Genomic DNA, 24695 nt, shown 5'->3' with positions numbered 1-24695 from the left:
ATGGGTCAGTGAATAAGAGGTCACAATAAGGGTAAAGAGTATGGGTGGTGTGAGTTAGAGAGTGAGATAGATCAAAGATGGGGAAGTTATGGGCAGAGGAGAGAATTTCAAAATTTCAAATATTAAAGGTGGTTCATCTCTGAAAATTTGTATGGTCTTAGGTCTGACTGTGTTGGTCCGTGGCTGCAGTGGGAATGAGAAGGAAACCTTTGAAGCAGTGGTTGAGTAATCAATAAACAAGCATTTATTACATACTAGGTACTATACTGAGCACTGGAGATAAGAAGAAAAATAAAATCCATTGTAATACGTGTTGTCAACAGGTAGCTAGGAAGCATGGTGGATAGAGCTCTGGGCCTGAAGTAAGGAAGACCTGAGTTCAACTCTAGCCTTAGACACTTACTAGCTGTGTGACCCTGGGCAAGTCACTTAACCTCAGTTTCCTCAACTGTAAAATGGGGATAATAATAACATCTACCTTCTAGGGTTTTGTGATGATCAAATGAGATAACATTTGTGAAGTGCTTAGCATAGAGCCTGACATATACGCCATTCTTCATTGGTAATATGCTACAGCCTTTTCACATACACCATGTGTCTGTGCATTGCCCTTTGAGTGACCTTCAACTTTAATTCTTCAGAAGCTGTGGTACTCCATGACTCAGCCATTTGATTTGATAGAGGAAAATGCGTTTTAAAGGCTCTCTTCCCACAAGGTGTCTGTCATTCATCTAACAAAAATCACAGAAAATTCTCTGGCATAGTGGAAAGGGCACTATATTTAATCAGAGGATCTAGGTTCAAAACTACTAATTATCTATATATCCTTGGACTAGTCATTTAAGGGAAAGGGCAGAAGCATTTATATAGGAACTAATATGCACCAGGCACTATGTTAAGTGCTTTTACAAATATTATTTCCTTTGATCCTTACGACAATCCTGCAAGGTACATATTACTGTTATACCCATTTTATAATTTTATTGAGAAACTGTATAGTTTTATAGTTGAGGCAGGCAGGGGTTAAGTGATTTGCCAAGGGTTACACAGCCAGTAAGTATCTGATGCTGCATTTGAACTCAGGTCCTCCTAATTCCAGGACTAGTACTCTCTCACAATGTTACCAGTGACCTCCATTTAACATCCTCAATCCTTAGTTTTCTCATTTTTCCCTCATTTCTAGAATGAGTTTAGGCTCATGATGACCTCTAAGGTTCCTTCCATCTTTAAACCTATGATCCCATGTAGCAACAGAGATAATTTTGTTCATTAACCCTCTGTTGGTGATATCAAAAGAGGCATAAAACAGGGAGCTGAATGACCTTTAAAGGTCACCATTATGAAGGATGCACAAGACAAAGTCCACTTGGGAGAGGGATTTCTCATAGATGAGAAGGTCTTCCAGATACTCTTTAAAGTAATAAGTTTAAAAAAGAATAATTGACTGATTTTCTTTATGTAATTAAATAACCAAATGATCATGTAATAATGACTGACTAGCTCTTATTCCTAGAAAGAAATTCAAGTTCAAAAGTTCTCTTAGAATTAGAAGTTCAGATAGTTATTTTATATCATTTGCTTGATAATTTAGATAACGAAGCAAATTATTTCATGAACCCATTGTTGGACTCATATGTCCTCCCTATTACCCATAACTTGGTAGTTTTTCATTCTTGCTGAAATTAATTAGAAGGCTGCATATATCTGAGGACTAAAGAACGTAAATACATCAGTATCCATGAGCACACAATTTGCCCAGATGGCACATATACATAGGGATTTACATATATCAGGAATTCATCAAATATTAAGGTAAATGATTAAAGAAAAGATATGATGGATGAATAGCTGACATTTTCATATCACTTTACCTTGCATGACAAAGAGCCTTAAAAATATTAACTAATTTGATCCTCATAGCAGCCTGATGAAGTAAGTACAAATACTTATACTCATTTTATAGATGAGGTTCATAGAGATTAAATGACTTTCCCAAATTTATATAACTAGTAATTGACAGAGCCAGAACTAAAGAACCCTGGTCTTCTAATGCCAAGTCTAGTATACAAAACAAAAACACACAAAAAACCCTGAAAATATTACATTGTTGGTATTTTGAATGAATGAGTAAATTCACTCAAAGAAAACTTCTAATAATATATTAAGTGATATGAATTCATTTTGCTTCAGAAAACAACTCTGTTGTATAAATGCAATAATTTGCTTCCTCACGCTAAGGTAACAATAGGATAAACGTTAACTAAGAAATTGAGAGCACTATTCTAAGATTTTGGCAAAGCCAAGAAATTATATCCATGTGCACTTCAGGGGAGCAGGACACGATATAGTGAATATGGATGTTTTAGGCATGTGAACAAAGCAGAAACAAAACCCACTTTCTGCCCCGTGTCCAAATGCTAAACGATCTCTCATTACACTCTAACAGAAATCTCCTCCAAATTCTCCTTTCTGGAGTAGTTCTTGGATTTAGTTCTGATAAATTTTATTTTTCAGTCTCATGGAATTATCTTGAGTCCCAGAGTACCAATTTGTCATTTGCCTCCCCTCCCTTTTTAGCACTCTGTCTTCCATACTGATGTTATAGTTTGCAGCTTCCCTGGATTCTTCCATCTTCATTCTCCTGTGTGTGAATGAACATCTGGACTTCCACACTAGGAATGATTTTTCATTTCTGAGTAAATCTCGCCAGGGAGGTTAGGGTTATAAAAATAATCTGTGGCTGTTTCCCTATTTTCAGCCTTCCCAGATGACGATTTCTTTTCCTTCTACACTTAGAGGCAATTTCAATGTATTTCAATGTATGTCTGTTCAGTTATTGTTATTGCTGTTGTTATTGTTGTTGTTGTTTTTAATTGTGAGAGTTCATAATGCCCTCATCTTGAGGCATTATATTTCCAGAAATGTTAACTCTCATTTTTACATAGATTACTACTGTGTCTTCATATCCAGCTCCAATCTTTCTCCTGACCTCCAAATCTACATCAATTAACTGCCTTTTGAAACTAGATATCCCATTGGCATCTCGAGTGCATGTCCATAACAGAACTCATGATCTTCCCCCAAAAACCTGCCCTCACTTCAAACTTCCTTATTTCTGTAGTAGACACTGACAACCTTTTAGTCACCCAACTTTGTAATTGCCAAGTTATCCTTAAATTTTCCCTCTTTCTTACCCCCAAATCCAAACAGTTGTCTTCCTGTTAGTTCCTCTTTCACAGCATCTCTTGTACCCACTCTATCTCATCAGTCACATAAACATTGCCCAAGTTCAGGCCCTCATCACCTCTTTCCTGAATAAATGCTATCTTCCTGACTGGTTTCCTTGACTCCAGTTTCTCACCTCTTTAGTCAGTCTTTCTGACAATTTGCCAAGGCATAGATCTGACTGTGAAGTCATTGCTCTACTCAAAACCTTCAGCAGATTCCTATTGTCTTTGGTATAAAATGCCAACGACTCAATCTGGAATTTAAAGGTCTTCTCATTTATTTCATATTATTCCTCCTTCACCAATTATTTGTATCTGACCAAACTGAACTACCAATTGTTCCCCAAACTGGATCTTCAGCAAGCCTTTATTAAGCACCTAACATGTGCAAAGCACACTATGCTGGGCTCTAGGAATATACACAGTTAAAAATGAAACAGTCTGCACTCTCAATGAGCTTACATTCCGCTGGGAGGAAACAATATATGCACAGATAAATCATTGCAAAGTATATACAGAGCAAATGCAAAAAATACGTAGTGATTTCAGTGGGGAAGGAACCAATCATTGTGGGAAGGGGGGGGAGGAATCAGGAAAGGCCTCCTCTAGGAGGTAGCACTTGAGCTGAACTTTGAAAGAAACTAAAGACTTTAAAAGGTAGAGGTAAATTGGGGCCGCTTTACAGGCATGGAGGACAGCCTGTGTGAGGTCATAGGAAATGGAATGAGGCACACAGGCAGGAGTGTGCAGAAGCAGCTTGTCCAGGATTGCAAGAGCTAATTGTTAAATTTTCAGTGTGACCATTTACACTTTGGATATCAGCAAATGCTACAAATCAGAATTTGGTTTATTGTTTTGTTGACTATCTAGAATTAAGAAAGTAATGGAGAAAGTGTTAAATTATGCAAATTAAACTTAAAAGTATATTGTGTATGTGTGTGTATATATACATATATATATATATATATATATTTTGGAGGGAGGTCCAGTTGTTAAATATTTACTAGCATACACCTGGATAAAGAAGTGTAAGTTGACAAGTTTGGCTGGACCATAGAGTATATAAAAGATGAAATCAGTTTGGAAAGATAGGTTGGAGCAAGATTGTGAAGGACTTTAAATGCCAAGTAGAGAAGTCTATACTGACAATTGGGAGCCACAAAAGTTTCTTACACAGGGGAATGACAGTTAGACCTGTGCTTTATGTGGGGTCCAGTTATGGTCTTCTTTTTGGGGGGAGGCTCTTTCATCTACTTTGTTTTCTACAATAGGTAGGAGGGTCAGATTACCAAATGTCAGTCCAGGGAAGAGATCATATGGGCATAGAGAGCCAAGCTACTTCTCAAGAATCTGGGGGAAGTTAAACATAAGGCTATATGGATACTGAAGAACTGAGTCGGAAAGACAAATATAGATGTTGCCACTTTTACAGGAATATTCCCTACCCACCTCTCACCATGGGAGGGCAGGTCTGAAAGGGAAATAAATGATCCTAATTCCACTGTGAATATTCACAGTGGGCTAGTGTGATCCCTGAGGATGCACTCTGGGAATGGTTTGCTGGGAGAATGAAAGCCAGCGAGTACAGGAGGCTTCAAGCTCTCAGGGCTATGGGGTTTCCTAGGAGCTCCTTGTTCTATATGATCAGAAGTGTGTGCTTGGGAAACCAGGATGGTGATAAGATTTGTGGTCTTGGCAGGCGTGGTGGCCCACACCTGTAATCCCAGCTAACTAGGAAGCTGAGGCTGACAGATCTCTTGGGCTAGGGAGTTTAGAGATGAAATGGACTATGCCAATTAGGTCTCTGCTCTAAGTTTGGCATGAATATGGTGAACCCTTAGATGTGAAGGGCCACCAGTTTGTCTAAAAAAAAGGGCAAACTTGCTCAGGTCAGAAATGAAGCAGGTCAAAGCTCAAATGTTGATAAGTAGTAGGGTTGGGCCGTGAGTAGCACTTGCCTGTCCAGACTGAGTCAAATGAAAACACTCCATCATTTAAAAAAAATACTTGAGATTTAGTTATGAGAATTCTAATGCCTTAACCCCATGCCCTACTCCATGCATACACACATACACACAAAACAAAACCATTACAACATGAACATTGATGAAAGAAGTTCAGATCAGATTTTGTCTAGTACACATTATTTGAACCATGAGCAAATCGGAGCTTCAAGTCTCTGTTTTAGAAATAAAATATCTAGTGTAGGATACAGGGCAACCTAACCTGAAAAAGAGGACAAAAGGGTTTGAAATTTGCCAAGCCAAGAAAGTAAATCCAAGAGGCTGTTCAGGACTGACACCCTGCTAAGCTAGAACAAAGATTCAACACAGTCAACAAAAAGGAGACCAATTACTGAAAATTGTGTGACTGAGAAGATGTGGTTTTCTATCCAACATCACTTATAAATTCTGTTTCGTAATTCTTCAAAATCACAAAATCTTGGAGTTTGAAGCGACCTCAGAAGTCATTTGGTCCCACCCATGCTTTAACAAGAATATACTTCACATCATTTCTGAGAATGGGTCTTCCAGACTTTACTTGAGGACCTTTAGGGAAGAATGACCCAGGAACTCCTGAGGCATCCCATTTCACTTTTGGAGAGCTGTCATGGATAGGAAGTCTTACCTTCTATCGAGCCTCTATTTGCTTTCTGGTCACTTCTACCTGTTGCTACTTGTTCTGTGGCTAAATGGAACAAGTCAAATCATCCTTTCAGCTGAAAGCCCTTCAAATAATTGAATAAAGTGATCATTTTCCTCTTCTCCCCTCCAAGAGAAACATCCTTAATGCCTTCACTTCATCCACATTGGACAAGATCCTAAGATTCTTCACTATCTTGATTTCTCTTCCCTGGACTCTCTCTAGCTTATCAATTTCCTTCCCAAAGTGTATCACATAAAACTCGAAATGCTGACCAGAACAGAAAATAGCAGAACTATCATCTCCCTGTTCCTGGGACTCTATTCCTCTCACAATGCTACCTAAGGCTGTGTTATCTTTTCCCCCTGCCATATTACTATGACATGGCACAAGGTAGTTTAAAGTCATCAAACCAAGAACTTTATCTATGATACCCTATGATATGAGGTTCGTGGAATTGTGAGAAAAAAGCTTGAACAATAAACATACTGACCCAGCAAATAACACTATAGGGGTTCCTAGGATGGTGTTGACTCATATCAAGCTTGTAGTCCACTAATAACCCCAAATCTTTCACACATGAACTGTTATCTAGCCATAACTCTCCTAGTGCAATATCATCCACAAGGAAAATTTTCTAATTTTAACCTCAATAACTATAGTTTTAATTTAGCTATATGAGTGGCAAAAGTATAGTTCTTGTTGAATTATCTTTTGCAATGTAAGAGAAAGGTAGAATATAATTAAATCCACAGATGATCTCTAAGTCTAATTTCTGCCATTAGCTTCAACTTTCCTCCCTCTCCTTTCCCTCCTTATCTTGCAACCTATCTTTTATCATGGTCTCTAGGAAGTAATGAAATTGACTGACGTCCCTCTTTTCCCTTTTCTACATGATGGTGGAGGTGCTAAGATGAAGCAAATTGGTCATAGGACAAGCAGAAAGGAGAGAGGGGAGGAGCAGTTTGTTGGAAGTTAGTGTTCTCCCCAAGAGTCCTCCATAATCCCAATAAAACCTTCCATTTCAGGTTCCATTAGCATACGAAAAGAGTTCCAGTACAGGATACCATTAGATATGGTGCCGAAAACGAAAATAGAACGGACTGTGAGTGTAAAAGGTAAATTGAATGTTGCAATGGGTGACCACTTTTGTTCTCTGTCTCTCTGTCTCTGTCTCTCTCAATAATGGCATCATATTGATAAAGCCTTTTCCATATTCTCACCTGTATCATTTCATTTGAGCCTCCAACAGGCTGTAAGGCAGGCAAGTCAGGGATTGTTGTGCCCATTTTTTGGATGAGAAAACTGATGCTTAAAGAGGTAAGTGAAGTAGCTTCCCAAGGTCACATAGCTGCTAAGTAATAGAGTTACAGCTGGAACCCAAGTCTTCTGGCTTCTAGTCCTGTGTTCTTATCATTGCCACATGTGACCTCTGTTGCAGAAATCTTGTACTCACGAGCATTCTGCCTCTTCTCCTTCCAGCTTTTGGAATACACACAAATGTACTCTCTGGTATTCTAAAGGTCAGAAGATTTTCATCCATGCCCTTTGTTGTTTTTCTTTTTTTCACTGGTTTTGTATCTAGTTTAAGAGGAGAATAATTGTTGTCACAGACTGATCAGCCCCTGGCTTCAATACCTCTCTAAAACAGAATAGGAAAAGCATCAGATTGAGGTTTCACAGACTGCTCCTACAGGACCAGGAGAGTGCCAATATCATTTACAGGCAGCCTTCCCTCTCTCCATCCTTTTGTCTACCCCATCCCCCTTGTTACATCTGGCTATCTTCAAGGAGAAGGCTGTTCTCCCTAAGAAATTTCCAAATGGAGCAGCTGTTAAAACACTCTACAGCTGGAAGATGGATATTTCAGGGGTGGGGAACCTGCGGCCTCAAGGCCACATGGCCCTGTAGGTCCTGAAGTGTGGCCCTTTGACTGAATCCAAACTTCAATTTGTTCTGTGAAGTTTAGAATCAGTCAAAGGGCCATACTTTAGGACCTGGAGAGCCACATGTGGCCTTGAGGCCACAGGTTCCCCATCTCTGGACTGTTTCCTTGTGTAAAATTTGGGAAGGGAAGTCCTTCCTGGGATTATGAGAACCTATTGTCCAAGATTCCCTGGCATTGTCACAAACTGGAAACCTGTGTGTGTGTGGAGGGGGTAGGGAATGATGGAGGTGGTGGTGGTGATAAAATGTTTCCATGACCCCTTTGTTTCCATGCCCCCAATTGGTGAATGTCGATATAACAAATCACCTTATGTACAACAATGATGTTGGGAAATGACCTTCCTACTTATAAAAGGGGAGAAAAATAGGCGCTCTTTTCCTCTTTACAGTTTGCTATGCCACAGTTGGGTGGTAAGAGAAAATGTCTAAATTTGTTTTGCATCTTGGGGGGCGGTGTGGTTTGGATTGACAGGAACTCTTATTGGTGAGGTGATTTCTGCAGTCCTGACTCCTGAAGGCATCTCCACTCTAAGCCATCTCCCAAAGGGGAGTGCAGAAGCAGAGCTAATGAGCATCATTCCTGTATTCTATGTCTATCATTACCTGGAAAGTGGAGATAATTGGAACATCCTTGGTGCCAGCCATATAATTGAAAAAGAGAATATGAAGAAGAAAATGAAAGAAGGTACACATGGACTTCATGTCACTTATTTAAGGGTTCTCCTAACTTCCAAATGCAGCAATTTTTTCCCACGAGGTTACAGAGTAAAAAATGTAAACTAGCCAGTAATTTAGAGTAGCTAAATCAAACTCCCTCCACTAAAGCCTTCATACAATGCCTCACATAGGCTGGAGGTAACTCTAGATTCTCTATGATCTTTCTAGCAAGCTAGAAAGTCTTTGAGTAGTAAACTAGTGACTATGTGGCTTTTGTCCAAGGATCAGCCTAGGTGAGTTCAGAGAAGATCATTCCCTAGTTGGCTACCAGGTGATGAATTTTTCAGCTATGTGAGCTCTTACCATAAATCATTAAAAAATTTTAATCAGTGGAGGGAGTATCCACTCTAATGAAATCATGGTCCCATGAAGAATTGAAACATCTAATGAATTAATAACACATAATGTGAAGAAGTTATTAGATCCTTTATGCAACAACAAAAGAAATAATAATAACTATTAGTTAAGTCTTTATGGCTATAAAATGCTTTCCTATCCATTTTCTCATTTGATCCTCATAATAGCAATAAGCAGTATATAGTATAATTATTATTATCCTAGGGTTCCAGCTGTAACTCTATTAGGAATTTCCCCTAATGGCTGCTTTAGGCACATCCCAGAAGTTTCAGGATGTGCGGGAATAGCTACATGGCACAGTGGATAGAGTGTTCAGCCTGGAGTTTGGAAGACCTGAGTGCAAATCTGGCCTTGGATACTTACTAATTATGTGATGCTGGGCAAATCACTTAACCCTATTTGCCTCATTTGTGAAATGAGCTGGAGAACGAAATGGCAAACCATTCCGATATTTTTGCAAAGAATCCCCAAAAAGGTCACAAAAAGTCTGACATGGCTGAAAAACAACTGAATAACAACAATCTCGTTGTGTAGATGAGGAAATTGAAGGTCTGAGAGGTAGGATAGTTTGCTCAAGATTTATAAGGCCACGTAAAAACTATTAACTAATGAATGGTGGTACTAGAAACAAAACTCAGTTCTTCTAGTTTCTAGCAGTGTGTGATTTCCACTATAGTTTGCCGATTGGTGTTGAGCTATTTGTATGAGTGCTTTATTAATACTCAGTTTTTAAAAAACCCTTCCAATAGCAAACTGTATTGTAACTAGAACTAAGAGGTGAACTATAGTCATTAAATGTTCTCTAGCAGCTGATGTGACTGCCAGTTTTTTAGCAACTAACAGACAAGTCGCCTGCATTGCAAACCCTACAAAACACACCCTTTTTGTCTGAGAATTGCATGCTCTATTTGATAATTCCCTTTTCTTTCACATTATCCATAAGGACATCCACAATAAGTCAAGTGAATACAATTTATGGCCAATGCTGAAGGAAACTCACAGTTCCTAGAGAGTAATGAAACACTCTAACTAGCAACTCAAGCCAGTGAAACACTATGTTCTTCTTTTGTCCCTTAGGGATTATAAGTATCCTGTCTTACAGAAATGTAGACTACTCTTATAGCATGTGGAAGGGTAGGGATGCCAGCACCTGGTAAGTCAACATTTCTAATGTACTGATGTTTCCTAAAGTAATTCATTCATTGTTTTTTTTTTAATTTCTTAATCATACTTATCTATTCAATGGTATTTTTTTTGTTTTCAATTTTGTTTTTCCTTGATTTTTAGACTATTTTTGTATTTCATTGTTCTTTTTAAAAATTTGTTGCTTTTTTAAAGTGTTTTTTCCAGTTGCATGTCCAATTCATTGACCTGCTCTTTTTCTCTTTCATTGACATAAGCATTTAGAGAAATAGAATTTCCCCTAATGGCTGCTTTAGGCGCATCCCAGAAGTTTCAGTATGTTGTTTCACTGTTATTTTCTTTGATGAAATTCTCCATTGTTTCTATGATTTGGTCTTTGACCTACATATTCTTTAGGATAATATTATTTAGTCTCTAAGTTTGAATCCTTTTTTTCAACTGCTCTTTGTTGATTGTAAGTTTTATGGTATTGTAGTCAATAAAGGCTGTATTTGCTAAATCTGTTATTCTACATTTGCTTATGAGGTTTTCTTATGTCCTAGCACTTGGTCAATTTTTGTCAAGGTGTTATATGCAGCTGAGAAATATGTGTACTCCCTTAAATTTTCCTTCCGGAACCACTAGAGATCTATCATATCCAATTTTTAAAAAATTTTATTCAGGTCCTTAATTTCTTGCCTACTGTTTTTTAGATTTTCTAATTCTGAAAAGTGCATTATGAAATCCCCAACTATTTTAGTTCTACTGCTTATTTCTCCTTGAAATTTGATTAACTTCTCCTTTATATTTAGATGTTATGTATGCCCTTTAGTTCATACATATTAAGCACTGATATTTCATTGTCAGTGGTACCTTTAAACATAATATAGTTTCCTTACTTATCTTTTTGTCTATTTTTACTGTTGCCTTATCTGAAAGTTGCCATCTTTTCCTAATTAGTCTGAGGCATAGTAAGTTCTGTTTCAACTTCTCATTTTAATTCTCATTAAATATTTATTTCAAGTATGTTGCTTGTAAACATGTTGTTGAATATTGTCTTCTAATCCATTATCCTGCCCCCTTCCATTTTATGGGTGAGTTCATCCCACTTGTAATCATGTCTGTCATTGTTCATTGTGTTTTCTCCTTGTCATATCCTCTTATAATTTTTCCCTCTTTTCCCACCCCACCCCCTTCTTTACAAAGACAGAAAAGGGTGATGAAAGAAAAGAGATGTGATTACCATTAGCAATCGATAAATGAGGTAGTCTGATCCTAGATCTTGATCACTGTTTCTTACACTTCTGTCCTTTTAATTCCCCCATTATGTTCCACCTTCCAATGCTCAAGTTTGTTTTGCTTGTGACTATTGCTTTCCCAACTATATTCTCCCTCTTAACCCTTATCCTCCTCTTCTGTCCCCACATATTTATCTATTGAATTTAATGTGTTTTTATGCTAAATTATTTTTGTGTGTGTTTTAGCTTTGCCTAGTTCAGATAAGATTGAAATCAATGGGATGATCACTATCTCCAATCTTACTCCATATTTGCATGTTTTTCTAATTATTAGAAATAATAAATCCCTCCCTTTTCTTCCTCATTTTTTATATAGTGTGTTTCTTTTCCCCAACTTTTCTTTCCTCTTTTAAAACCACCAAAACATAACAGAATCACACCTACATTCTGTATATTATTTCTTCATCACCTCTGTGACTTTTGAAGACAATGAACTTCTGAAAGGACATTTACTCCTTATTTCTTTATTAGAATATAAGCATTTCATCTTTATTTAGCTCCTTCCAACTACTCAGATGTTTTTACCTCTCTAGGTTTTTCTTGTCTTCTGTGTGTGCTATTTCAAGTATCTACCCAGTTCAGGTCTTTTCATAAGAAATGGTTAAAACTCATGTATTCAGGTAGGTAGGTGATGCAGTGGATAGGACATGGAGTCAGGATGACTCGAATTTAAATTTTACACACTTAATGACTGTGTGACCCTTGGAAAGTCCCTTCTTTCAGCTTCAATTTCTTCATCTATAAAATGAGTATAATACCTCCCAGAGTTGTTGTGAGAATCAAATTAGGTAACATGTATAAAGCAATTTGTAAATTTTAAAGCATTGTATAAATGCTAAATAATATTAATATTCTATGAAAGGTTTATTTCTTCCCTCTGCAGGATTACATTACATTTCATAGAATATGTTTTTCTTGGCAAATCTTTTTCTTTTACATTTTAAGATATCATATTCCAAAATGACCTCTTATTTATGGAGTTTGTAGCATAGTCTTGTGTTATCCTGACTATGGTCTCTTGATCTTTGGTTTCTTTCTTTTTGGCTTCTTTCAGTATTTTTACTTTGTTGTAGAAGCTCTGGATCTTGTCTATGACAATCCTGGGTATTGTCAATGTGACATTTCTCTCAGGAAGTGACTGGTAAATTCTTTCTATTTTCATTTTGACTTCTGGTTCCAATGGATTTGGGTAGTTTTCTCTTGTGATTTCTTCACAATATAGTATTCAGGTTTTTTGTTTGGTCATGATTTTTAGGAAGTCTGATGATTTTTAAAATTATTTCTCCTCAATTAATTTTCTGGGTCAGTTGTTTTTGTTAGCAAACACCGTACATATTCTTCTAATGTTTTAATCTTTTGACTTTGTTCTAATATTTCTTGTTGTCTCATGGAATTATTAATTTCTATTTGCTTTATTCTATTTTTTGGGTAAGATTTCATACCTTGTATACTATTCTCATTCAGTTTTTTTTCCTTAACAACTCTAATTTCATTTCTAATTTTATTTGTTATTTATTGCTTCATTTCTTCCATTCACTTTTGGAATCTTTATAGCCAAGCCTTTCTTTTTCCCCTGAGGTTCTACTTGGATTTGTTGGGGAATTATTCTCTTCTTTTGGGGTTTAGTTATTGAGTTTTTCATAATTTATAGTATGTCGTCTTCATTGTAGTTAGAGTTTTCTTCCATTTACTCATATCTCTAGCCTCGGTTCCTAGATTGAAACTTTGTGCCGGGTTAGGCTAGTCCCTGTTACGTTCTTGGACAGGGTGATTGGGATCTGTTCGGTCCTGTCTCCTCTTCAGTCTGCATGCTGCTATAGTTCTGGATGGGTTGTTTGGAATCTGATCTTGTCTTCTTTCCTAATTCGTAGCTTCTTCACCCATGTGGGTGTTGGCTTCAGCTTTATTTCTATCTCTTCCTCTTTGCATGATCCCTAACCAGGAACTGGCTCCATAGCTTCCTATGGCCTTGACAAGTTCCAATTTCATGTTCGTGGAAAAGGATAACAGGATTTTGAGATGAAAACAACTTTAGAGATCCGGTTGTTCACCCCGCTCTCAGTTTACAGTGGAAGAAATTGAGGTCCATAGTGGTTAAGGAACTTGCCAAAGGCTGTGCAGGCACTGAGGACTGGAGTGAGGACTCAAACTCAATGTCCTCTAACTCAAGATCCAGGGCTCATTTCACTTAGCCAGAGGTCTCCAAAGTGGAGATCATGACCTGACCCCAAGGAAGCCTCATAATGACCCAGACTGTGCATTATCTACCAGTTAGACGATGAACAACTATACTACCTCATGTGTAGTTTAATGCTCTTCCTCTCTGCCCCCTCCCATGCCTGGGCCAGCATTGGTTCCTCAGGGCAGTGATAATCTAACTGGGACCCAGGCACTCATAGCTGTTGCACAAGCAAAATTCTCTTCTTCCTCCTGCCCATAGATTGTGTCGTGGTTTCTTCAAATGATGCTTAGTGGGCAGCCTCTGTGTAGTAGGGCAGCTGCTAGTGAATAAGAATCTCCTCTTTCTAGCCCTCCACTTGCTTTTCATTTTTTTCTGAGGAAGAATGGTAGTACAGGATGACCGGAATGCATAGGTTACAACCTGCATTCCAGATTTCCCTACAGTATGTTTCCTCAAAACCCATCCTTCTTTCTAACTTCCCTATCATGATGGATTGCACCATGGAAGAGTATGCAGAGGAAATACAATGTGTATTTTCTACTAATTCCATTCTTAATAAAATTTCAACTAACTTATTTAGTTGCTTTAATCACAGGAAGGGCCTCACAGTAGCAGTTCTATTGTAATGTCTGGGGTATTTTTTGTATATTATCCATGGGCCAGGATATTATTTTTTTTAAAAAATAGTTAATTTATTTTTAGTTTTCAACATTCATTTCCATAAGATTTTGAGTTCTAAAATTTCTCCCCCTCACTCCTCGCCTTCCTCCCTAAGATGACATGCAATCTGATATAGGCTATACATATACATTCCTATTAAACATATTTTCACATTATCATGTTGTAAAGAAGAATTAGAGCCAATGGGAGAAACCACAAGAAAGAAGGAACAACAACAACAACAACAAAACAAAACAAAAGGAGAGAGCCAATAGTATGCTTCAATCTGCATTCAGACTCCATAGTTCTTTCTCTGGATGTGGATAGCATTTTTCATCATGAATCTTTCAAAGTTGTCTTAGATCCTTGCATTGCTGAGAAGAACTAAGTCTATCAAAGTTAGTCATCACACACTGTTTCTGTTACTATGTACAATGTTCTCCTGGTTCTGTTCACTTCACTCAGCATCAGTTCATGTAAGACTTTCCAGGTTTTTCTGAAGTCCTCCTGCTCATCATTTCTTATGGAACAATAGTATTCCATCTCATTCATATACCACAACTTGTTCAGCCATTCCTCAATTGATGGGCATCCCCTCAACTTCCAATTTTTAACCTCTACAAAAAGAGCTGTTATAAATGTTTTTGTACATGTGGGTCCTTTCCCCATTTTTATGATCTCTTTGGGATACAGACCTAGAAGTGGTATTGCTAGGTCAAAGAGTATGCACAGTTTTATAGTCCTTTGTGCTTAATTCCAAATTGTTCTCCAGAAGGGTTGGATCAGTTCACAACCCCACCAACAATGCATTAGAGTTCAATTTTACCAAATCTCCAATATTTATCATTTTCCTGTTTTGTCATTTTAGCCAATTTAATAGGTGTGATGTGGTACCTCAGAGTTGTTTTGAATTGCATTTCTCTAATCAATAGTGATTTAGAACATTTTTTCATATGACTATAGATAGCTTTAATTTCTTCCTCTGAAAACTGCCTGTTCATATTCTTTGACAATTTATCAATTGGGGAATGACTTATATTCTTATAAATTTGATTCACTTCTCTATATATTTTAGAAATGAAGGCCAGATTTATTCTTTAAAGATGAAGCTACATTGTAGCCTAACAATAGCAATAAAACAAACTACAATAATAATAATAATTCACATATGATATAAGGCTTTGAGGTTTGCAAAGTGCTTGCCTTGAAATAGCTTTTTAAGGTAAGGAATGCTATTTTAGCACCACGTGGAGAGAAGCAACATGGAGCAATGTAGAGTGAGCATTGAGACCTAGGGTCAGGGTATGAATTCTATTTCTGATACTTATTAGCTGAGTGACAATGGATAAGTCACTTAACCTCTCTAAGTCTGTTTTCTCAGTTGCAAAATCAGGTTACTGGGTTTGATTTCAAGACTATTGCTTTTTCCATTAAACTATGTTGTGTTCTTCTTCTATAAACTCCAACATATTTGTTGAAAAGGTGAATTATCATTTTAACATGTCACCAAACTTATCTGCACATGTTACCTTGAGTGCAATATTTGAAAGAAACCTTAAAACAAAAAATACTAGAACAAAGGACACAGAATAGTGGAGATGGACAAAATTTAGTCCAAGCCCTTAATTTTATAGACTGGGAAACTGAAAGACCTCTCTGTCTTTATTTTTATTCAGGATAAAACTTCATTACAGCCAGATTTTGTAACTTTTTAGCTTAATTTATTTTTGTTTTAGGTCCCTTTCTAGATCTATCTGAAATCCCACTATTTTTACTTATACCTCCCTTCTTTCCTCCCTCCATCCCTTCCTTCCTTCCTTCCTTTCTTCCTTTCTTCCTCCCTTTTTTCCTTCACGTAAGGGATATATATGCATATATACACACAGATACACACACACACACACACACACACACACACACACACAGTCTACACCTGTGATTTTATTGGTATAAGGAACTTCTGGGTAAGGAAACTCTCTCTGCAAATGCAATTAGGCATCTTCTAGTCTTAGGGAATTGCCTAGAGTACTGAGTAGTTGCATGATGTCATTGTCACCCTGCCAATAAGATATTGGGAGGCAGGAGTGGGATAACTTAAACATAGGTCTTTCTGGCTTCAAGGCCAGTTCACTATACCTTATTGCCTCTCAACTGTCTTATATAGTTTTAGTCAGTGTGTATCCATTTCTGATCCTCCTGATCTTACTTTGCATCACTTCCTTCAAAAGATTCCCTCTGTCCTTATATGCTTCATATTTATCTTTTTATGGCATCATTTATAGAACTCTACTACATTGATCTATCACAATTTATTCTATCTGATCATCAGACATGTCAGTTGTTTCCAATTTTTTTGTACTTTTATAAATAAAGAAACTATAAATAGTTTGGTACAGATCAGACATTTTCCTTTGTATAATATTTTTAGGATAAAATTCCAAGAGATGGAATTCCTGAGTTAAAAATATGTTTTTGACTCTTGTCATATATTGCCATACTGTTTTCCAAAATGTTTGCACCAATCTTCAGCCTTACGAATAACATATTAGATTGCCCATTTCCTCATATCGCTGACTACACTGAATTTTATCTTTCTTTGCTATTTTTTTACTTGGCTTTATTTTTGACAGGTTTACAGCTCTTGCCTTAAGAATATTTGGACAAGTAAATAAATACATACCACAGGACAAAAATTCAATTTGCAATTCATTATTGTGGTTGATTGAGAAATGTCAGTTGGAAAATGGATCTTTCAAGGATGATTCTGACTACCAGCCACTAAAATTACAGGTAAGGAAACCAAACCAAGCAATTGTCTCTATTAACAAGTCTGAGCCCAGTTCTCCAGCTCATGTTGGAGCATATGGTGAGAAGAAAAAAGAAATGCTTGGTCCTCTTAGAGACTTCTTCCATCTGGAGCCAAGATGGTGGAGTAAAAAGGTAGTTGCTCTCACCCTCGCCTATCAACCTCTGAAAACCCAGAAAATATCACCCCAGAAAAAATCCTGGAATAGCTGAACCAGAAGAAAGATGGGGAACAGCAGGGCAGTAGCCCAGGTAGCTAGAGGGATTAACGGGAAAGGCCCCTCTTACCCTGGGGGAAGGGTAGCAGTATGGAAAGGGAGTCGCCCAGCCAGCTAGTGGAAAGACCCACTTTAGCACACCAGGAGGAGATTCTGGTGCCTCGGCATTCTACAGCAAACGGGTCTCCCAGTGCCTCAGCAAAAATAAGGGAAGCAGCACTACAAAGGGCCCCAGGCAGATAAGCACTCTGCAGCATTTATCTGAAAGGAGCTGAAGAAAGCAAACTAGAGTTGACGGAAAGTTCCAGCCTTACTGATTCCAGCCCAACACCAGGTAAGCTGTCAGAACTCTGCAGCCTCCAACTGCCAACCAGGAGGAGATCCTGAAGCCCAGGTGGTTGAGCAGGCAAACACCAACAGCTGGACCTCCGAGTGCCTCAGTGAGGACGGGGTAACCAGTGGAAACTAGCTCAGAAAACTACCAGGTGCCTCGGCATTCTACAGCAAAGGAGTCTCCCTCCTAGTGCCTCAGCAGAACTAAGGGAGACAGCACTGCAAGGGGCCCCAGGCAGATAAACACCCTGCAGCACCCATCTAAAAGGAGCTGAAGAAAGCTAAAGGAAAGGAAAAGCAGGCAACCTAGATTTTCCTGAAAGTCCCAGCCTTGCTGATTCCAGCCCAACACCAGGTAAGCTGCCAGAACCCTATAGCCTCCAATTGCCAACATAAGAGGCCCCAGCACACAAAGCCAGTGACCAAGACCTAGGTTCCCAACACAAGAAGCTTGGGTCAGTGCCCTCTGCTCCCCAGCAGGAGAGCTTAATCTCTTCAAAGGTCAGGGAATAAAGAAACACCATGAGTAAAAAGATAGATTCATACTATGAGAAGAGTGAAGATCAAGACAGAAATTCTGAAGAGGACAACATTGTCAACAAACCCACATCTGCAACATCAAAAGGGAATATGAACTGGTCTGAAGCCCAAAAAGCCTTCTTAGAAGAGCTTGAGAAGGATTTTAGAAGTCAGATGAGAGAGGTAGAGGAGTCCCTAAAAAATACAATTGGCCAATTGGAAAAAAAGTACACTGAAGAAAACAAATCCCTTAAAAATACAATTAGCCATTTGGAGAAGAAAGTACAAAATCTAACAGAAGAAAACAATATGTTAAAAATTAGAATTGAACAAATGAAAACTAATGACTCTATGAGAGAGCAAGAATCAGTCAAACAGAAACAAAAAAATGAAAAAATAGATAAAAACGTAAAATATCTCATGGGAAAAACAACTGACCTGGAAAATCGATCCAGGAGAGACAATTTAAAAATTATTGGCCTACCTGAAAATCATGATAAAAAGAAGAGCCTGGATGGTATCTTTCAGGAAATCATAAAGGAAAACTATCCTGAAGTCCTAGAACCAGAAAGTAAAATAACCATAGAAAGAATCCACCGCTCCCAGCCTGAAAGAGATCCCAAATTGAAAATGCCACGGAATATAATAGCTAAATTCCAAAATTACCAGATTAAAAAGAAAATACTGCAAGCAGCCAGAAAGAAACAATTTAAATATCATGGAACCACAGTCAGGATTACACAGGACCTTGCAGCTTCTCCATTAAAAGACCGTAGGGTGTGGAACATGATATTCCGTAAGGAGCTTGGATTGCAGTCAAGCATCAACTACCCAGCGAAAATGAGCTTGATTTTTCAGGGGAGGAGATGGATATTCAATGGAATAGGGGACTTCCAAACCTTCCTGATAAAAAGACCAGAGCTCAACAAAAAATTTGATCTTCAAGTACAAGGTTCAAGAGAGACAAAAAAAGGTAAATGGGACAGAAAGATACAATACGTTGTTAATAAGGGCAAAATGTTTACATCCTTACAAGGGAAGATGACTCTTGCAATTCTTGAGAACTGTGTTCTTATTACACCATGTTAAAGGAGTATACATAAATGGGGTGGATATAAGTTGACTTTGATGTAATGATAAAAAGAAAAATCTAATCAAGTGGGTTAAATGAATCCAAGGAAGTGGATTAGTCTGATCTAAGAAAATGTACTGAGAAAGGAGGAGGCAAACAAGGGTAAACTACATTACAGGAAAGGACACAAAAACCTATTAGAGCAGAGGGAAAGAAGGGAGGGGGATGAGCATTGTTTGGACCTTACTCTTATCAGATTTGGCTCAAGGAGGGAATAACATAATCAGTTAGGTATAGAAATCTAACTTGCCCTATAGGTAATAGGAGGGAAAAGGGGAAAGAAAAGGGAGGGGGGATAGAAGGGAGGGAAGTAGTAAGGGTAAAGAGGAAGAAAAGAGACTTCTTCCATCTGAAGGAATAACTTCAAAGGGCTGTCAAAGGCTACCCTCTACAGCTAGTCTAACATTCCACTATCTCTATGGAAGGGATGCTGGTGAGGGTGAAGGAACACTGCCCCTTTGCCACCGCAATTGCTATTCCTCACTTCAAGGCAGCCAGAGATAGAAATCCCTTTGACTTAATGTTAGTGCCTTTTGTATACACACTCAGTTCTGGCTTAGCAGTCAATCAAAAGACATTTTTCCTCCATCAGCAATGAGGGGACAAGTAAGGGTGACAGAACATCTGCATTTACTCTGAAGAGGAGAGTTGGCCCCCTCCTATCAGGCACATACAGAAGCAGGCTCACTAAATGTGCATGCCTCCATAACTGGACTGGCATTGGCCTGTTATATGATGAATCAATAATTTATGAACAAATTTCATAAATAACAGAGTCCACAAATACTATACTTTACCTGAGTGGGTGATATAACCAAACTATAGAATATTAGTTAAGTAGAGATATTGGAGATTGTTTGGAGGCCACAACTCCAAGGTATGAACAAAATCTGAATGACTATAGAGTTTAGTAGCTCACATTTATATAATCCTTCATAGTTCATATAACACTTTCCCCACCCTGGGAGGTAATCAAATTAAAGTACTGTCATCCTCCTTTTACAGAGGAGGAAACTGAGGTTCAAAGAGGAAACCAAGGCTCAAAGAAATTAGTTGACTTACTAACAATCACATTGCTAATCAGTGGCACAGCTGAGACTCAAACCAGGTCTTTGGATTTCAAATTCAGTGTTCTTCTTACCCCATTCAGTATTTAGTAGTCTATAGTATTGACCCTGCATACTTTGCATATTCAAAATTGAGACTTTCTAAACCACAAATCACAGGGGTCTCCTGAATAAAGATAAGGATTAGACCTTTGATTTTATTGCCATAAAGAACTCTCTCTGGCAATGTAGGCCTGTACATTTTCTAGAAAAGTTACCTAGAGATGAAGTGACTTGCTCAAGATTACAAAGTCAGTGTGTGTTATAGGCAGAACTTGAACCTAGGCCTTCCTGACTCTGAGGTCCCTCTCTATCCACTATACCTGGTTTCTTCTCCCCAAATCAGCTTTGAAGAGGTTGTGGTCTGTGCTGGTGGAGAGAGTGTCCACACCTGATGCAATGTCAAATATTTTGATATTTTAAAATTTTATTTTATTCTAAACTTAGAAAATAAAACAAGCATTTTAATAACATAGTAGAATGGAAAAAAAGATGATTACACATGAAACTGCAAGTCTATTATGGAAAAGTTGCTATTGTTTTTAAATATATAATAACATTATCACGTAACTTTCTTTTTATTTCTCCCCGCCATGGCTCCATTAGACACAAATATATATATGTCTATATATATACACAGATGTATATATATATAGACATATATATGTAAAATCATACTATACATAGTTCTATTTATCAGCTCTTTCTTTGGATTCAGATAGTGTCTTCCTTCATAGATCCTTTGTAGTCAATTTGGGTATTTATAGTAGTCAAAATGACTTGGTCACTCAAAGTTGTTCCCAAAACAAAATTGCTGTTACTGTATACACCATTCTCTTTGCTCCTCACAACTTCCAGCTCCTTGCCACCCCAAAGAGAGATGCCATAAACATTTTAGAACATATAGGTTCTTATCGTTTGGCAACAGACTCAGAAGTGGTATTGCTGAGTCAAAAGGCAGTTCAATAACTCCTTGGGCATAATTCCAGATTATGCTCCAACATGGCTTGGTCAGTTCACAGTTGCACCAATTCTACATCCCCACCAACATTTGTCACTTTCCCTTCAATCGTTTTAACCAATCTGATAGGTGTAAAATGATATCTTAAGGTTGTAAATCAATAGTGATTTAGAGCACTTTTTCATATGACTATAAATTATTTTGATTTCTTCATTGGAAAACTGCCTGTTCATATCCTTTGACTATTTATGAATTGGGGAATGACTTGTATTCTTATTGATTTGACAAAGTTATTTATATATTTGAGATATGAAATCTTTATCTGAGAAACTGTCTGTAAACATTTTCCCCTAGTTTTTTGCTTTCCTTCTGATCTTGGCTATATTTGTTTTATTTGTACAAACCTTTTTAATTTAATGTAATCAAAATTATACATTTTACACCTCACACTTCTCTCTATCTCTTGTTTGTTCATAAATTGTTCACCTATCCAGAAGTCTGATATGTAATATGTTCCATGTTCTTCTAATTTTCTTATAATATCTCTCTTTATATCTAGATGATGTATCCATTTTGACCTTATCTTGGTAAATGCTGTAATATATTTTGATATATTGAAGAAGCATTCTACTTAAATTATTATTTGTTGTTGTTGCTGTTTTTTTTAGGGTACCATACCTAAAAATACAAAAGAAAAAGCTACATATCTTACAGCCTTTACTCTTATTGGAATGAGAAAGTCGTTTGAAATATGTCCAACTGAGGTAAATGGTTTTAAAATTTGTTCAAGATATATATGTCCATCACCCAAAGTTATTCTATGTGCTTAGCTACCCAAAGACCACACATCAAATTTATATATATACTGCAGGGCTCTATCCTTAGTCCAGTTCCATCTACCATTTTCAAAAAATCAATAATAGGTTAAGACATTGATAGAATGCTTGTCAAATTTGAGGGTCACAGGAAACTGAGTGGGAAAGCAAATTAATTGGATGACAGACACAGGATCCCAAAAAATCTAGATGTTCTTGATTCCCAGATGGGCTGAGGCTAAATAAGCTTAATTTTTTTTCTTCTGTACCTCAGGGATCTATCATATCATAGGTCTAAATGGTCCTTCCACTAATAGAGATCACAGTCCCTCTCTAACTTATTAAGCTGATCTTCATCTACTATTGTGGCTGAAACATTCATCACATTGAGGCCAAGCTAGTGCTGAGTTCATACTCAAACACTTCTCCAACTTGGTAGGAGAACCTGCCAGACCTTTGCCAGGAGGTTCTTAGCTAATTCATCTAATCCAATTAGCATTTATTAGGATTGGCTATGTGATAAGTCTTAGAGATACAAAGATAAAATGAAAAGCAGTTCCTGCTTTCAAGAAGCTTACATTCTACTCAGGATACAACATGTAAACAGACAAATATGTATATGATTATTTGAGAAGTGAAAAAACTAACAGCTTGGGAGATCATGAAAGCTTCCCACAGGATTTGGAACTTAAGGAAGCCAGAGATTCTAAGGGATGGAAGGAAGGAAAAAATGCATTCTAGGCATGGGAAATAGCCTGTTCAAAAGCCTAAAAAGATGAAATGTGAGATCATACCTTGGAAGCAGCAAATACACCAGATTGGTTGGAACATAGAATATATGCAAGGAGACTAAGGTGAAATAATGTTGGAAAGGCAGATTGGAACCAAGTAGAGGAGAGCCTTAAATAGCAAGTTATGGAGTCTGTATTTTATCTTAGAGACCAAACAGTGTTTAACTGCTTCCCCCCCCTTCTTTCTTCTCTATTTTATTCTTTGTCGTAAGAATAGTTCTGAGGCATGTGTAGGGAGTGAAGGGAAGATAGGTTGGAAAATGAAAGTAATTTCAAAACAAAAGATTTCAATATGGTGATTATTAATGGTAAGAATAAAGAATAAATGTATTATTGGTAAGAATAAAAGGATTTCTGTGGAGCAGTGAAGGCCTGCTGGAGATTAGACAAATAAATTTATAATGGAACCAATAAGAATGATTAGGTAATTTTCTCTAATAGCATTCAGCAGCTTGTATGTAGGAACAGAAGAGGTGCATGGGGAGTATGGGATTTGGTAAAGCGTGCATAGCAATAAGAGAAGAATATAAGGAATTTAAGAATAGAGAACCAGCAATAGGGTAATAAATAACTGGTTAACTATAGAATCAAGACTTTCAAGTGAGGCCTTAATAGGCATGATATATTGTGAGAGGATAGAGGGGTAAAATTATGGGAGGTCACAACAGATTTAGGAGGAGAAAGACAGGGAGAAATGGAAAGATAGTAGATTTTGGTGTAATCAAGGAATTTTAGTCTTTGGTGTATGTGATTAAGATGGAATGAGGTTGGAGGTCATGGAAACTGAGAAGATTAATGAACTGTGAAGCAAGGGTGTTTGAGAAGACATCAATACATATATTAAAATCCCTGAATATAAGGGCAGGAGTTGGGTAGAAAGGTAGACTAGAAACCAGATACTAGACTTTTTAAGAAAGGAGGGAGAATAGCTGTGCAGCTTATAAATAACAGCAACCAGGATTGGGATAGAGTAACACAGACATATGGAATGACCTCAAGAAAGGGTGCTGATGAATGGTGGCAGCAGGAGCATCTGGAATTGGCAATGAGGAGCAAGGAGTATTCATTTCTATTTTTCTCCTCACCCAGAATTTTAGAGGTAGTGGGGGAAGGAGTGTGAGAGAAGAGGGATCCAATACTGGAAAGGGTTACCAGGGACTTAGTGTTTTCTGGGGAGAGTCAGGTTTCTGGAAGTGTGGGAATGTTCAAAGTCAATGGAAAAGAACTAAGTTGAAGGAAAGTTTGTTGATGATAGAATGAAGGTTTCAGCAGGCACAATGGAAAGGGAGGACAGAGTAGAATAGAGACTCAAGAGGGGGAGTGCTAAGGTGGATGAAGAAGATGGGAGGAGTAATGGCAGGAGAAGGGAACCAGAGCCAGTGACTGCATCATGGGCATTAGGAGAGGAAATGGTAAGAGTGTGCTAGCCAAAGGAGTGAAATATAGAACATTCTATGGTGCTCTGACCCTCAAGGGTCCAATGACTACAGAGGATGGTGCCAGTTCTCTCTCAAGTATCAAGGGATAATAAAGGAGATTTGGTCAGGCATCTGGGTTAATAAATATTAATAATTAGACTTCTTGGGGACTGACTAAAATTCACATTTAGGATCAGTTCCTTTATCTCATACTAAGATGGTAGGAGACAATGCTGAACAACCATGTTGAAAAGATTCTTTGAATGTACAGTCATATGTTGGACCTGGTGCCAGTGGTCCTACTTCTAGATGAGGTCCTGATGATAAGACTGATGTCCTAGGCTGTAGTCTCAAGCAAGGTCCTGGTGGTAAGAGACCTGGTGTCTGAGGTGATTGATATCTTTGGTTCTGGGTGAGGTTCAATTTAGCAAAGGCCTACTCTCC

The 24695-nt window shown here is 37.7% G+C and overlaps 1 protein-coding gene across 1 annotated transcript in view; it reads left to right on the top strand.

Annotated features, from left to right (window-relative positions):
• Nucleotides 1-24695, top strand: part of LOC114047345 (complement C5-like) — a 120548-nt gene that overhangs the window by 51721 nt on the left and 44132 nt on the right. Inside the window, exons 23-27 of the mRNA XM_027868146.1 lie at nt 6899-6988; nt 8290-8502; nt 9969-10044; nt 16784-16943; nt 21896-21991. Coding sequence (XP_027723947.1) covers nt 6899-6988; nt 8290-8502; nt 9969-10044; nt 16784-16943; nt 21896-21991 — 635 coding nt within the window. The remainder of the gene's footprint in view (nt 1-6898; nt 6989-8289; nt 8503-9968; nt 10045-16783; nt 16944-21895; nt 21992-24695) is intronic.

The sequence above is a fragment of the Vombatus ursinus genome, unplaced genomic scaffold (assembly GCF_900497805.2).
Source record: "Vombatus ursinus unplaced genomic scaffold, bare-nosed wombat genome assembly UNPS02014786.1, whole genome shotgun sequence".
NCBI lineage: Eukaryota > Metazoa > Chordata > Mammalia > Diprotodontia > Vombatidae > Vombatus > Vombatus ursinus.
Note: the sequence above shows the minus strand (reverse complement) of the source record. Positions and strands in the feature narration are given on the sequence as shown.